Raw genomic sequence first — 15,967 nt, forward strand, 5'->3', positions numbered from 1 at the left:
ACAATAGTAACAAAAACAAATTAGAATACTTAGCTCTTAACGCAGATGTTTTAAGATCTGTCACAGATGATGGTCATCAATTAAGTAGTTTAAATAATGTAGTTCAGTCATTCTCCAGGGTCCCACCTAATACCTTTGTCCAAGTTGGAGAGGGTTTGTGGAAGTCTAGGTCCGTTGCGGTCGCCACGGGTTCTATTCCCACTCTATGGGTGTCGTGGACACCCACGAGTAGAAATAGTCCCTGTTGGTCGGCATGCCGACCATCGGGAAAGTGAGCCGTCGGGCTCGTGGAGGAGGTCATGTGACTGCCGGTCAGCTGACCGGCGGTCACATGAATACCACCCGCGCCTGTACTAGACAGACATTAAACACGTTATATAATGTAGATATAGACATGGGTGTGTAGATATGTATATTTCCATACTGTGACTGAACTTGAAACGTTTGATTCTATTTATAATTGCTATGTCTATAAGACCCTTACCCATCAACTTAAACCTGTAATAAAAAAAATACATTTTTGCAATTTTAAAACAGAGCTGAATTGCATAAAAAAAGTACCAAAAACTTTATTTAAGATTGTTTTATTTAATGAAGGGTTATACTGGAATGACTAGGGTGGCAAAGTCAGCTGCCCCGGCACATACAGTCCAGCTTCTGTCTTATTTACTGAAGGGTTATACTGGAATAACTAGGGTGGCAAAGTCAGCTTCCCCAGCACATACAGGCCAGCTTCTGTCACTGAGAAGAGGGGGGCACATTGTTCTTTCCCTCCTTCCTCCTAGAGTTTCCACCGCTGTGCCAACCTGGGTATGGCTTTCATTGTGGCACGGGGGTTCCATGCTTTATATTATTATTATTATTATTATTACCAGTTATTTATACAGCGCACACATATTCCACAGCGCTTTACAGAGAATATTTGGCCATTCACATTGGTCCTTACCCCAGCTTACAATCTATATTCCCTATCACATGTACACGCTCACACTCACATTCATACTAGGGTTCATTTTTGTTGGGATCCAGTTGACCTACCAGTATATTTTTGGATTGTGGGAGAAAACCGGAGTACCCGGAGGAAACCCACGCAAGTACGGGGAGAATATACAATTTCCACACAGTTAGAAGAAAAGAATTGTGGCAGGGATCAGTTCATTAGGGTGCACTCATCCCATTCACAAGTGTGTGCCTGTAATATTTAATGATTTCATGTATTTATTACTGAGTATGTATTCTCAACCAAAAATGACCAATATCCACGTGGAATATTTCCCCTACTTTTATTCCACATATGATATTATTATGGCCTAAACATTCGACCATACAAAAGCGAAATATTTAAAAACAATATTCAATATACTCTTATGGTGAGTACAAATGTTTGAAGCTCCAACTATTTATATATGTATCTCCTATAAATGGTCATATATTGTAATCCTTGCCATAAATTTCTGTGTATGATACATAACTGCACCTATATCCAAATGGTGTACCGCATGCTGTATGTCATATAATCTGTATTAATCTCAACAAATTATCTAAAGTGAGAAGGAGGAGTATGATATTACAGTCACAGCCTGGGTATTTACATCTATTCACTAAATTGTGCTAGCAACAATTATTTTCAATGTAGTATTGCTTTATGTGCAGAAATTGGCAACAAATGTTGCCATGTAAATTTCAAATCAGTTCTTGGCAATCTGCCCTTGTTTCTGTGCTAGGGACATTATGCAGGCATTACACACACCCAGGTTATTGGCTGTGCATGATGTTCTCCCCCAGATGCTTGTTATTTCAATCTATGTCCCTCTATGTGTCCCTGCGTAGCACAGATGTATGGAATTACACAATTATAGTTGCTGATATTGTCCCACAACAGGGGAGATACGTCCCAAATGATATACCAATCAATTTATATGAATTGTATTAGATGCTCCAATGTAATTCCAAATACATCTGGTCCTGTGCTTTTATGTACAGCGTTCTATGATTCCCCACACATGATGTGTACTGGACATGCTAATTGCTACAGGGACTGCGGTCTGTTACTAATACATACAAACTGTGATAAATTATTCAAGAGAGTCAACAGTTCATATATATTAAATTATTTGCGATGGTACTTAGTTCAAAATATGTTGACTCTGCTCTTTATAGTTATGTACTGTTGAACAGACAGTGCATCAAGAAACAGTATAAGAATAACTAGCACTTTTTTGGTGGACACTCGCAACCAGGCTTCCTATAACTGAATCTCCTCCACATATTACACACACTACACGGTATATAGGTACACAGTTAGGGCAAGTCACTTATGAGCTATAAACATTTGACATAGCGCTGGCGGCACACGGCTTAACCAATGCGCATTTCGCTCTATGGTAGAGCTTCCTCTGGGCTCTAGCGTGCGGCGCCCGCCTCCTGTTAAGATTTATATGGTGGAGGGACCAATGGAATTCCTCCTCACGTACGTATCCGTCTTTCATTGGCGTGCGGGGGATTTTCAAATCTCCCGTCCGTTTCCCACTTCAAAGTATACGTAATTTGTCCTTGCTTCTAATCACTTCACCCGTCACAGGTGAACTGGATGAAAACGTTATCCGATGCTGGAATACACTCGTTGGACTGAAATACCCGGTGACCTGTATCCTGATTGTTTTGGATGATTAAGGATATGGAAACTATGTAATAAATTCATGTTCCCCCGATTCCTCCACTCCCCACATAAGTCAAAGAAAGGGGGGGGGGGGGACAGAAAGAAAAGAACGGATGGATATTGTTTCTATCCAACATGAACTTGACGTTAACGTAGTGTTCACATGATAATGTAGTGGGTATGGCTCCACGTGTTGACACATATTATGAATTTTATTTAGAGAATTATATTCACTCAATATATGCACATATAATAAAAACATTTTTTTCATTTTTGCACTAAATGTATATTTTTGTTTGCACTAATAGAGTACAGCGGGTATTCACTATTATAGCACATTTACAATATAGTTGAAAGAAAAGGACAGGCACTCTCACAGAGCACATTATGCACATTACAGTCAGTAATCATAAAATCAAGTTCATGTTGGATAGAAACAATATAGGATGGATGGTAATTCATCCCGATACAAAATAATTTTTATTCATATTTTCTAATGGTACAATTCATAAACAGCAATCCTCATATATTGACAATACATATAATTTAATATATACATTATATACACAGGGAAATTTATATATATTATACTCTTATATCTAATACAAAGTTAGGGATCAGTATATCCCTCCGTTCTTTTTTTTCTGTCCCCCCCCCCCCTTTCTTTGACTTATGTGGGGAGTGGAGGATTCGGGGGAACGTGAATTTATTACATAGTTTCCATATCCTTAATCATCCAAAACAATCAGGATACAGGTCACCGGGTATTTCAGTCCAACGAGTGTATTCCAGCATCGGATAACGTTTTCATCCAGTTCACCTGTGATGGGTGAAGTGATTAGAAGCAAGGACAAATTACGTATACTTTGAAGTGGGAAACGGACGGGAGATTTGAAAATCCCCCGCACGCCAATGAAAGACGGATACGTACGTGAGGAGGAATTCCATTGGTCTCTCCACCATATAAATCTTAACAGGAGGCGGGCGCCGCACGCTAGAGCCCAGAGGAAGCTCTACCATAGAGCGAAATGCGCATTGGTTAAGCCGTGTGCCGCCAGCGCTATGTCAAATGTTTATAGCTCATAAGTGACTTGCCTTAACTGTGTACCTATATACCGTGTAGTGTGTGTAATATGTGGAGGAGATTGTTATAGGAAGCCTGGTTGCGAGTGTCCACCAAAAAAGTGCTAGTTATTCTTATACTGTTTCTTGATGCACTGTCTGTTCAACAGTACATAACTATAAAGAGCAGAGTCAACATATTTTGAACTACAGTAAGTACCATCGCAAATAATTTAATATATATGAACTGTTGACTCTCTTGAATAATTTATCACAGTTTGTATGTATTAGTAACAGACTGCAGTCCCTGTAGCAATTAGCATGTCCAGTACACATCATGTGTGGGGAATCATAGAACGCTGTACATAAAAGCACAGGACCAGATGTATTTGGAATTACATTGGAGCATCTAATACAATTCATATAAATTGATTGGTATATCATTTGGGACGTATCTCCCCTGTTGTGGGACAATATCAGCAACTATAATTGTGTAATTCCATACATCTGTGCTACGCAGGGACACATAGAGGGACATAGATTGAAATAACAAGCATCTGGGGGAGAACATCATGCACAGCCAATAACCTGGGTGTGTGTAATGCCTGCATAATGTCCCTAGCACAGAAACAAGGGCAGATTGCCAAGAACTGATTTGAAATTTATATGGCAACATTTGTTGCCAATTTCTGCACATAAAGCAATACTACATTGAAAATAATTGTTGCTAGCACAATTTAGTGAATAGATGTAAATACCCAGGCTGTGACTGTAATATCATACTCCTCCTTCTCACTTTAGATAATTTGTTGAGATTAATACAGATTATATGACATACAGCATGCGGTACACCATTTGGATATAAGTGCAGTTATGTATCATACACAGAAATTTATGGCAAGGATTACAATATATGACCATTTATAGGAGATACATATATAAATAGTTGGAGCTTCAAACATTTGTACTCACCATAAGAGTATATTGAATATATAAGAAATAACAGGCGGCACATGATTTGGTTTTAATAAACATTTATTTGTACACAAGACAGAAATCTGTCTAATAAAGATCTTCTTTTCTTCACGTTTTTCTATCTCTATATTGTTTTTAAATATTTCGCTTTTGTATGGTCGAATGTTTAGGCCATAATAATATCATATGTGGAATAAAAGTAGGGGAAATATTCCACGTGGATATTGGTCATTTTTGGTTGAGAATACATACTCAGTAATAAATACATGAAATCATTAAATATTACAGGCACACACTTGTGAATGGGATGAGTGCACCCTAATGAACTGATCCCTGCCACAATTCTTTTCTTCGATATACTTTTGGATCAGTGGGTAGCACCGATGTTTATATACACATGTGTTATGTACACTAAGAATTTAACATATAATTCCTAATATTAAAAAATCAATTACTAGTAGTCCAGGTGCGGGATACTTTCTCGCTAATCCACACAGTTAGAGCCATGGTGGAAATCGAACCCATGACCTCAGTGCTGTGAGGCAGTAATGCTAACCATTATACCATCCATACTGCCCCCTTTTGTATGGGAAGCTATCCCTAGTGTTCGAGTCCTGTTGGGGTTGCAGGCTGCTTGAATTTATAGTGTGTCACAGTATGAAATGGAGGCACTATAGTGTGGCACAATGAAACAGAGGCCCTATATTGTATCACAATATGAAATAGAGGCACTATAGTGTAGCACAGTATGAACTGGGGCACTGTAATGTGGCATAATTTGAACTGGAGGGCACTGTATGTTATAAAATGAATTGGAGAAACTATGACGGTTCATAAAATAAACTAGGGCACTTCAGAGAGGTGTTTCTCAAGAATCATTGAGACAGGAGCCCATTCAGTATGTCGTTATGGGGCCCACAGAGTTCGTGTTACAATTTTAAATTTGGTCGGATTCCTGATATATGATTTGGGCGCATTGAATGTAATACATGTATCATGCAGACTAGTATGTAACCGTAGTTTCTGCTACCAGAGGTGTAAGTATTAGCAGGCACCTGGCAGCAGAAAAATGTACTTAAAAAAAAAAAAAAAAATGACTGCTCAGTCATTACCAATATCACACTATGGGGTATATGCAATTGCGGTCGAATTCCCGAAATTGTTGAATTTCGGGTCATTTTCGCCCAAAAAAAAAATTCGCCTATGCAATTCAGTGCTTTCCGACCAAAAAACGGACTTTCAAAATTCGACTTTTTGAAATTAGAATTTTTGCAAATTCGACTTTTCTGCAGTGATACAAGTGCTGCAATTCGACCAAAGCATATTCAATTCAAGTTTGGAAATTCGACAGCAGTGCTTTTAGACAGCAAATTCGTCATTTTCAATCCGCCACACTTTGGAGGGTGAAAACAATAAAAAAAAATTAAACATGTTTTTTTTGGTGTTTTTTTTTTTTAGGAATAGCATATCTATTTATATTAGAAGGGATTAGGTACTTTTTTTTTTTTTTTTTTTGGAGGCACTAATATTATTTATATATTTTTTAAAATATTTTTATTTTTTATTTTTATTGCTGGAACGGTAAAATCCTCGGGCTCTTCGAGCTGGTCCTGGTTCTAAAAATGCGGGGAAAAAATTGACAGGGGATCCCCCGTATTTTTAAAACCAGCACCGGGCTCTGCGCCTGGTGCTGGTGCCAAAAATACGGGGGACAAAAAGAGTAGGGGTCCCCCGTATTTTTAACACCAGCATCGGGCTCCACTAGCTGGACAGATAATGCCACAGCCGGGGGTCACTTTTATGCCGTGCCCTGCGGCCGTGGCATTAAATATCCAACTAGTCACCCCTGGCCGGGGTACCCTGGGGGAGTGGGGACCCCTTCAATCAAGGGGTCCCCCCCCCAGCCACCCAAGGGCCAGGGGTGAAGCCCGAGGCTGTCCCCCCCCCCATCCAATGGGCTGCGGATGGGGGGGCTGATAGCCTTTTGTGATAATGAAAAGAATATTGTTTTTTCCAGCAGTACTACAAGTCCCAGCAAGCCTCCCCCGCAAGCTGGTACTTGGAGAACCACAAGTACCAGCATGCGGGAGAAAAACGGACCCGCTGGTACCTGTAGTACTACTGGAAAAAAAATACCCAAATAAAAACAGTACACACACACCGTGACAAGTAAAACTTTATTACACACTGCCGACACACACACACATACTTACCTATGTTCACACGCCGACATCGGTCCTCTTCTCCATGTAGAATCCACGGATACCTGAAAAGAAAAGATCAATATACTCACCTCAACCAGGGTCCAGAGATAAATCCACGTACTTGGCAAAAAAAGAAAACGAACACACGGACCACCGGACTGAAAGGGGTCCCATGCTGACACATGAGACCCCTTACCCCGAATGAGACCTGTCAGTGACAGCTGTCACACAAAGGTCTCTAAAGCCAATCAGGAAGCGCAACTTCGTTGCGCTCACCTGATTGGCTGTGCGCTGTCTGTGCTGTGACAGCGCATCGCACAGCCCTGTCCATTATATTCAATGGTGGGAACTTAGCGGCTAGCGGTGAGGTCACCCGCCGGTCAGCGGCTGACCGCGGGTAACCCCCCGGCTAGCCGCTAAGTTCCCACCATTGAAACTAATGGAGCGGCTTTGCGATGCGCTGTCACAGCACAGACAGCGCACAGCCAATCAGGTGAGCGCCACGGAAGTAGCGCTTCCTGATTGGCTGAAGGGACTTCAGTGACAGGAGTCACGTGATGTCCCGGCATTCGGGAGAAAGGGGTCTGATGTGTCAGCATGGGACCCCTTTCAGTCCGGTATGGAGCGGGTATTTGCGGTTTGTTTTTTTAACAAGTACGTGGATTATACTCTGGACGTGGATGTACCTCTGGACGCTGGAAGGTGAGTATAATTTTTTCACAGGTACCCTCGGGTCGTCGGAGACCGTGGCAGTCGGCGTGTCAACATAGGTAAGTATGTGTGTGTCGGTAGTGTGTAATAAAGTTTTACTATCAAGGTGTCTGTGTACTGTTTTTATTTGGGTATTTTTTTTCCAGTAGTACTACAGGTACCAGCGGGCCCGTTTTTCTCCCACATGCTGGTACTTGTGGTTCTCCAAGTACCAGCTTGCGGGGGAGGCTTGCTGGGACTTGTAGTACTGCTGGAAAAAACAATATTCTTTTCATTATCACAAAAGGCTATCAGCCCCCCATCCGCAGCCCATTGGATGGGGGGGGACAGCCTCGGGCTTCACCCCTGGCCCTTGGGTGGCTGGGGGGGGGGGACCCCTTGATTGAAGGGGTCCCCACTCCCCCAGGGTACCCCGGCCAGGGGTGACTAGTTGGATATTTGATGCCACGGCCGCAGGGCACGGCATAAAAGTGACCCCCGGCTGTGGCATTATCTGTCCAGCTAGTGGAGCCCGATGCTGGTGTTAAAAATACGGGGGACCCCTACTCTTTTTGTCCCCCGTATTTTTGGCACCAGCACCAGGCGCAGAGCCCGGTGCTGGTTTTAAAAATACGGGGGATCCCTGCCCAATTTTTCCCCGCATTTTTAGAACCAGGACCAGCTCGAAGAGCCCGAGGCTGGTTATGCTTTGGAGGGGGGACCCCACGCCATATTTTTTTTCTGGGTTTTTCCCGTTTTTTCCCGTTTTTTAAAATCGCGGCAAAATCCGCCAAATCGGCCGATTTTCGCCCGCGGTTCTGGCGAATCCGTTTTTCATTGAATATGGTGAATTCCGGCAGCCACCTTCCGGAATTCACCTGTCGAATTAAGTCGAATTAAAAAACGGCGAAAAATTGCCGCGATTCGCCGTGAATTGCATATACCCCTATATAGAGAGAGCACTAAATGTAATATATGTACTGAATAGAGCCTATGTATTTTCATGTTTTCAGGTATTAGGCAACATTCATACAGTAAGAGCTGCGTGGCTGCCCAAAAACTCCAAAACATGGACATTTTCTCCTAGGGTGAGTATATTTATCCAGACCTAACTTGTAGTAGCCAACCTATTGCTCAGGCACCAAGACCAGGGAATAGTGCACCTCATTGGCGTTTCTATAATGGCTCCGGTGCACACGGGCCCCTGGCTCCAGGGGGGCCCACACCGCACACATTGCACCCATATTTGAATACTTACCTTTCCGGAGTCCATCGTCTCGCACTGCAGCCGCGGCAAAAATCTCATCCAGAATGGGCACCTCGATGGTCATAGTGAAATTGTTCTCCGGAACATGGCGGGCGCCATGTTTCCGGAGACCTGCGCATGCTCAGTAGACTCCAGCACAATGCCGGAGACTACTGCTCCGTACAGAGGAGGGGGCTTACCCAGAGTCTGCACAGGGGCCCCCTCCTCTGTTAAAATGCCCCTGGCACACCTTAAGTAGCTGGCATAAGAGCATAAGATGTGCCTAGACAGGTACATTAATAATTATACAGAGAAGCCCATATAGTAAGCTAGAGATGTGTGTAGGTGACCAGGCACATGGATCTATGGTGTATCAAAGTGATACAAGGAAGCTGCGATATGTCATACACATATTGATATTTTCATGCTACACAGCCAGGGGCGTTTTAAGACAGAAGGGGGCCCGTGTGCAAAATGCTAAAAATAAACCTGGCACGTGCAAATAATCAGAAAGACCCTGGCACTGTACAAGAGTCTTCTGCACACGCATATTTCCGGCAATATCGTCAGAGATCTGGTGCAGTCACCATTTTCTAATGAGGACTTCAGAGACATTTCCAAAGATATCGTCAGAAAAGTGGATCGGTCGGCAGCAGGGCAAGTGAGCGAGGATAAGTCCAGGGCATGCAGTGTGGGCGCCCCTGTAATCCAAGGGCCCAGGTGCACTTCACACCCTGCACCCATTATATATATATACGCCAATGTACACAGAACATAAAGTTGATGCCAAAATGGGCATTTACACTTATTTGGCCTATGGTATGTGTTACCATATTATTATATTTATATAGTATTATTATTATTATTATTATTATTTATTATTATTATTATGTTGAAAGGCACAAGAACATAACAGAAACCTTTTGTGTATTAGAGAATACAGCATTGCCAGTATTGCAGATCTTAATTAAGAGTTTACACAGAGAATGAAAATCTTTTATCATTATTATCATTTATTTATAAAGCAACAACATATAATGTAGCACTGTACAATCATTAAGAACAAACTGTACAGACCATGATTAGCAAACCGTAACATAAAAGAACAGGGGTCCTGTTCGCTGGAGCTTAAATTGTAGGAAATGGAATATAAGGTAGAAAATGAGAATTTTGAATTGTACAGGGATGTAACAAGGGGTGTGCTAGTGGTGCCATCGCCCCAGGGCACACGGCCCTTGGTGTGGCACCGTCGCTGACTCGCAGCATCTGTATTTGGCTTGCAGGGTGACTGGAACTGCAGCCTGTACAGCCATCCTAGTCACTTCGGGCAGTGCACGACTTCCTGCTGCCAGTGGCCCCGCCCCCTTGGCATGAAGTCATGACATCACAAGCAACCGTTGTAGTAGCTTGCATATTAGCAGCATTAGTAAAGCATTTATCAAAAAATAAATAATTTAAAATAAACCAGTCTGGCAACTGTAATCAAGGAGTCACCTTTATAATTATGATACAGATGATGATTATGTTTAAAATGACCATAGGCAGAGTTGTTTTATTTATTGCAGAGCTGATGTCATTTTTAATGTTTCAGTAATTGGACTTTTCTAAAATCAGTCTTCACAATAAGTGTTGCATCCTCGCCATATTATTGTACTATTTTGTAATTTTAGGAAAGCTAATAGATGCCTAATTAACTCCACTCAGCAAATCATTGTGACTCTTTGTTATGTACTATAAACCGAGGGTGAAAAGAAAAATAAAGCTGTTTAACGGCAATAACAGTAAATGTTTAACACATATTTATGTACAATTATTGTCATGTTGTGTGTTTAGGTCACAGGTATTCTTCCAAGTTTGCTGGATGGTGATTGCTTTGTGAGATCTGGCAGTCAGTCCCCAGAAATAGGAATCCTGTTTGAAGTAGGAATTACCTATATCCGCAATGTAAGTGAATTAGAGAAGGGCAAAGGGGAAACCGGGAAAAATAGCCCTGAAAAAATAAATAAAAAATATTGGTGAAACATCGGAAAAAAGAGCAAAGAACATCAGTTTTTCGCATCAGATGTTTCACCTCTAGTTGGATATCCCCCCTAGTCTGAAACTTTGATAATATGTTAACAAATATCCTCTCACATTACACATTTTACAAAGACAATTGTATATTTTCAATGATAACTGTAAGACCATTATGGTGAGTCATGCAGTCCATATTTCAATTATATGAATTAGTGTAATGTGGACTTTTTCTTTGAGCCTTTAAGCATACATTAAATTTCATAGTACACCTTCTATTGTGCAACCTAGAGCAGATAAAGAGAGGGGAGGGCTGTGTGAAGCCTCTGTTCTGCAAGTTCTTGGGTACTCTGTCCTTCTCATTTATCTTATAAATGTACTGTGCTTAAAATGCATAGATAGCAAAATCCTGTAGTCTTAAATGGCCTATGCAATGGCTAATACAGCCACTGAGCCCAACCTTTAGCTGGCTAGATTTTTGACAGATTTGCCCTTACAATCCAAAATGTCGTGCATACAGTATATGTCATATATGGCAGGGAACAGTCGGACAGTGACCACATTTCACTTGCGTAGCACATGCTTTCTGATGAGCCATAATGCAAAGTTATACCAGTTATGATTGTGATGAAGCAAAGATTGGGCAAAAATCATTTAAAAGTGATCCCAGACACAATGGTGGTATACAGGGCTGCGATCGCCTCTGCCTGATTAACAGGCAGAGGCAGTCTCGGGGTGGGAACGCCGTTGGCGGGGCGCGGTCCGGACAACGGAGGCGTGTCCGGACCGTTGCGGGGGCGGGCTGCTGTGGCTGCGTGACGTCACACGCAGCCACTGCGACTCGGGATGCGGCTAGTAGCGGCCTGCCAGTGTGTAGGAGCTGTGCTGTCAGGGAGCTACTCAGCGGGTGCAAAAGCATGGCCGCTGTGCGATGCTTTTGCACCCTTGCTTGGGGGTAGGGCCAGCACTGTGCTGGGCGTCCCCCCCGCATGTCTGAGAAACTGATCGTAGATGTGCTAAATTTAGCACATCTACGATCAGATCTGAATGACCCCCCTTATACACTAGTCTATGTCACTGCCCACACTTAGGAAACTCTGGACAGTTGCTTTCTTATGTTTCGAGAGATGTCAGTTCACATTAATGTGCTTCCCCAGTATAATCACTAGACTCAATGTCCATCATTTTATGTTTATTTTTCCTATACCACAGAATATTTTCAAAAAATGTTTTATTCCATTTATTTGTTTGCAGTCAACGGGGGAGAGGGGAGAGTTAAGTTGTGGTTGGACCTTCTTGAAACTTTTTGATGTCAATGGAATTCCGATACCTTCAAAGTAGGTTGATTTGAATGTCATAACTTTACTGAAATAAAAAAAAATATTTTTAAGGTTAATGTATCAGCTCTGTATATACTATTTTTTAAATTTAATTTGCTGTATGTATTATATGTAGCTCAAATTTTCTCTTACGTGCGAGCCGATACTGGGGTCCATTTAGTACCATGGAGTATACACCGGTCCACTAGGAGCCATGGGTACTTTAAGAATTTGATAGCGTGGGCTGTCTCCTCCCTCTATGCCCCTCCTACCAGACTCAGTTTAGAAAATGTGCCCGAAGGAGCCAGTCACGCTGAAGGAAGCTCCTGAAGAGTTTTCTGCATTGATTTTATATGTTTGTTATTTTCAGGCAGGACTGGATGGCACCAGCATGCCTGCTTCGTGGGACTTGGGGGGGGGGGCAACATCTTGAAGGGTTAATGGTCCCGTTCCCCGCTGACAGGACACTGTGCTACTGAGGGACCTATTCGCAAGCCCATCACGGCGAGCGTACAGTCCCGCAGCACGTCGCCACCCCTAACAGAGCCAGAAGAATAAAGAATGAAGAGTGGTGAGTACTGATCCGGCGTCCCGGCTAGCGGGGCGCCGGCCATTATGGCGGCATGAGGGTACGGAGACGCATGGCTTCTAAACGGGGGCAGAATGCGTCTCTGGACACAGTACACAACTGCGTCCCCGTACTCTGTACACAGTACCCATACTGGCACCACAGCCTTAAAATGGTTTTCTCCATTTTAAGCACCAGATTCCTCAGCCAGTAGAAAAAAGCGGGAAGACCGCGCGCCATTGAAGGGACGGGGTTTCACTATGAGAGGATCCAGCAGCTCACCAGCGCCATTTTCCCTCTGCAGTGGACACAGACGCTGACTGATAGGGACGCGCAGCTCCTCCAGTGTGACTCCAGATTACCTCAGCGGTACCAGGGGGTCATAGCAGGTGGGGGGAGCGATTACTAGTGTACTAAGTCCCTTATCAGGGTACTTGGTCTGCGACCCGGCTAAGCTTGGCATTCGCGATAAGGGCGCGGTGGGGGCTGGCTCCAAACATCTCTGTGTCTCCCTGACGGGCTCTTTATGGGTTAATTGTGCTTAACCTTTCCTCTGTGTGTGTGTGCTGTCACATTACCTTATGAGCTGCAGATTGCCCCCCTGGCACTAGTACCGACACACCGGGCACTATAGTGGGGGGCTGCGGGTCGCCCCCTTGGCACCAGTATCGGCATACTGGGCACTAGAGTGGGGGGCCGCGGGTCACCCCCCTAGCACCAGTTCCGGCACACTGAGCACTAGAGTGGAGGGCATCAGGTCGCCTCCTGGCACCAGTACTGGCACACTGGGCACTAGAGTGAAGGGCAGCAGGCCGACCCCTGGCACCAGTACCAGCACACTGGGCACTAGAGTGTGGGTCTGCGGGTAGGCCCTTGGCACCAGTTCCAGTACACTGGGCACTAGATTGGGGGCCGCGGGTTGCCTCCTTGGCACCAGTTCCGGCACACTGGGCACTAGAGTTGTAGGCCGTGGGTCTCCCTCCTGGCACCAGTACCGGCATACTGGGCACTAGAGTGGGGGGCCACGGGTCACCCCCCTGGCACCAGCAGTGGCATAATGGGCACTAGAGTGGGGGGCCGCGGGTCGCCCCCTGGCACTAGTACCGGCACACTGTGCACTAGAGTTGGGGGCAGTGAGTCGTTCCCCCTGGCATTAGTTCCGGAACACTGGGCACTAGAGTGGGGGGCCGTGGGTCACCCCCCTTGCACCAGTTCCTGCACACTGGGCATTAGAGGTGGGGGGCCACAGTTCGCCCCCTGGCACTAGTTCCGGCACACTTGGCACTAGAGTGGGGGGCCGCGGGTCACCCCCCTGGCACCAGTTTCGACACAGTGAGCACTAGAGTGGGAGGCCGTGGGTCGCCCACCTGGCACCAGTTCAGGCACACTGTGCACTAGAGTGGGGGGCTGCGGGTCGCCCCCCTGGCACCAGTTCTGGCACACTGGGCACTAGAGTGGGAGGCCCTGGGTCGCCCCCCTGGCACCAGTTCAGGCACACTGTGCACTAGAGTGGGGAGCCACAGGTTTCCCCCTGGCACCAGTACCGGCATACTGGGCACTAGAGTGGGAGGCCATGGGTCGCCCCCCTGGCACCAGTACTGGCATACTGGGCACTAGATTGGGGGGCCACGTGTCGCCCCGCTGGCACTAGTACTGGCACGCTGGGCACTAGAGAGGGAGGCTGCAGATCGTCCCCCCCCCTGGCAGCAGTACCGACACACCGGGCACTACAGCGGGGGGCCGCGGGTCCCCCCCCCCCCCCCCCTGGCACCAGTAACGGCATACTGGGCACTAGAGTGGGGGGCTGTGGGTCTCCCCGCTGGCACCATTACTGGCACACTGAGCACTAGAGTGGGGGGTCGTGTGTCGCCCCCTGGCACCAGTACTGGCACACTTGACACTAGAGTGGCAGGCCGCGGATCGCCCCCTGGCACCAGTTGCGGCACACTGGTCACTAGAGTGGGGGGGCAGAGGGCGCCCCCTGGCACCAGTTGCTGCACACTGGGCACTAGAGTGGGGGTCTGCAGGTCGCCCCCTGGCACCAGTTGCGGCACACTGGGCACTAGAGTGGGGGGCAGATGGCGCCCCCTGGTACCAGTTGCTGTACACTGGGCACTAGAGTGGGGGCCGCAGGTCGCCCCCTGGCACCATTTACTAGAGGGGGGGCGTGGGTCGCTTCCTGGCACCAGTTATGGCTCTGCCTTATAGGCCGTGTGACTTTTGCAGATGCTTTTTCTGTTTATTGCTAAAAATTTGGAATATAAGTTTTACATTACTAATACATCGATGTCGGTATCCCGGTGTTGGTCTTGTGACCAGTGTCAGGATTTGAGCGTCTGTATTCTGACTGCCAGCATCCACAACGCCAGTATGCTAACCAGATCCCCTGGTAGGATTAGGTACGGGGTGCACTGCTAGTTTTTGCTGATCAGTCACATAGCTACAGTACCTGTGCCCAGAGATGGATCAATAATAGGGCGGATGGAGCTGCAGCTTGAGGCCTCCCCATCAAACAATGCCACCTTACATGATACAGTATAATATGCAAATAAATAACAATAGGTAGGTACCATCAAATGTGCACACTGCCAAAGCTGCCTGTAAAGAGGACACACATAAGTACCTCACTCCTTAACTAAACAATTAATGCAACCAAAATTTTTAATGTCCTTTCTATTGGCACTTATTATTGAAATCAGTCATATATAATAGAATGATACATCCCTAATAGTATAAGGATGCCTCCTCTTCTCCGACCACAGTGCAATTGTGGGTTTGTCAGAGCATATGGAGCCTGTTAATCTCTCCTCCTTCAGAATCTCCCATAAGACGTTATAGTCAGATGCATAAAGTAGGTGAGAGACAAAAACATATTTGGACCTTATTCAGCTTCAATTGCAGTTTTTCTAAATTAGTACAGGACAAGACCGCCCAGCATGCAAATGGCCCCCAGCGATGCGTTCGCAATTCAATTGCAATTGCACTGCTGAATTAGAGATTCATGGTACATAGGGGTCCTTTCAAACTTCTTCCTTGGGGCCTGCAATATATCTAGGTATGCCCCTGGACCTGCTCATTGTAGTGTGGTATAAAAATAACTGTAGGGCATTTTTTTTATGGTATATACAGGTTGAGTCTCCCTTATCCGAAATGCTTGGGACCAGAGGTATTTTGGATATCGGATTTTTCCGTATTTTGGAATAATTGCATACCATAATGAGATATCATGGC

The 15,967-nt window shown here is 45.1% G+C and overlaps 1 protein-coding gene across 2 annotated transcripts in view; it reads left to right on the top strand.

Moving 5' to 3' along the window:
* NPHP1 (nephrocystin 1) overlaps positions 1 to 15,967 on the top strand; it is a 271,740-nt gene that overhangs the window by 218,574 nt on the left and 37,199 nt on the right. For both annotated transcript variants that reach the window (XM_063918125.1, XM_063918126.1), the window contains exons 13-15: positions 8,604 to 8,678; positions 10,670 to 10,780; positions 12,104 to 12,186. In XM_063918125.1, the coding sequence (XP_063774195.1) occupies positions 8,604 to 8,678; positions 10,670 to 10,780; positions 12,104 to 12,186 (269 nt within the window). The remainder of the gene's footprint in view (positions 1 to 8,603; positions 8,679 to 10,669; positions 10,781 to 12,103; positions 12,187 to 15,967) is intronic.

This window comes from Pseudophryne corroboree, chromosome 4 (genome assembly GCF_028390025.1).
Source record: "Pseudophryne corroboree isolate aPseCor3 chromosome 4, aPseCor3.hap2, whole genome shotgun sequence".
Classification (NCBI taxonomy): domain Eukaryota; kingdom Metazoa; phylum Chordata; class Amphibia; order Anura; family Myobatrachidae; genus Pseudophryne; species Pseudophryne corroboree.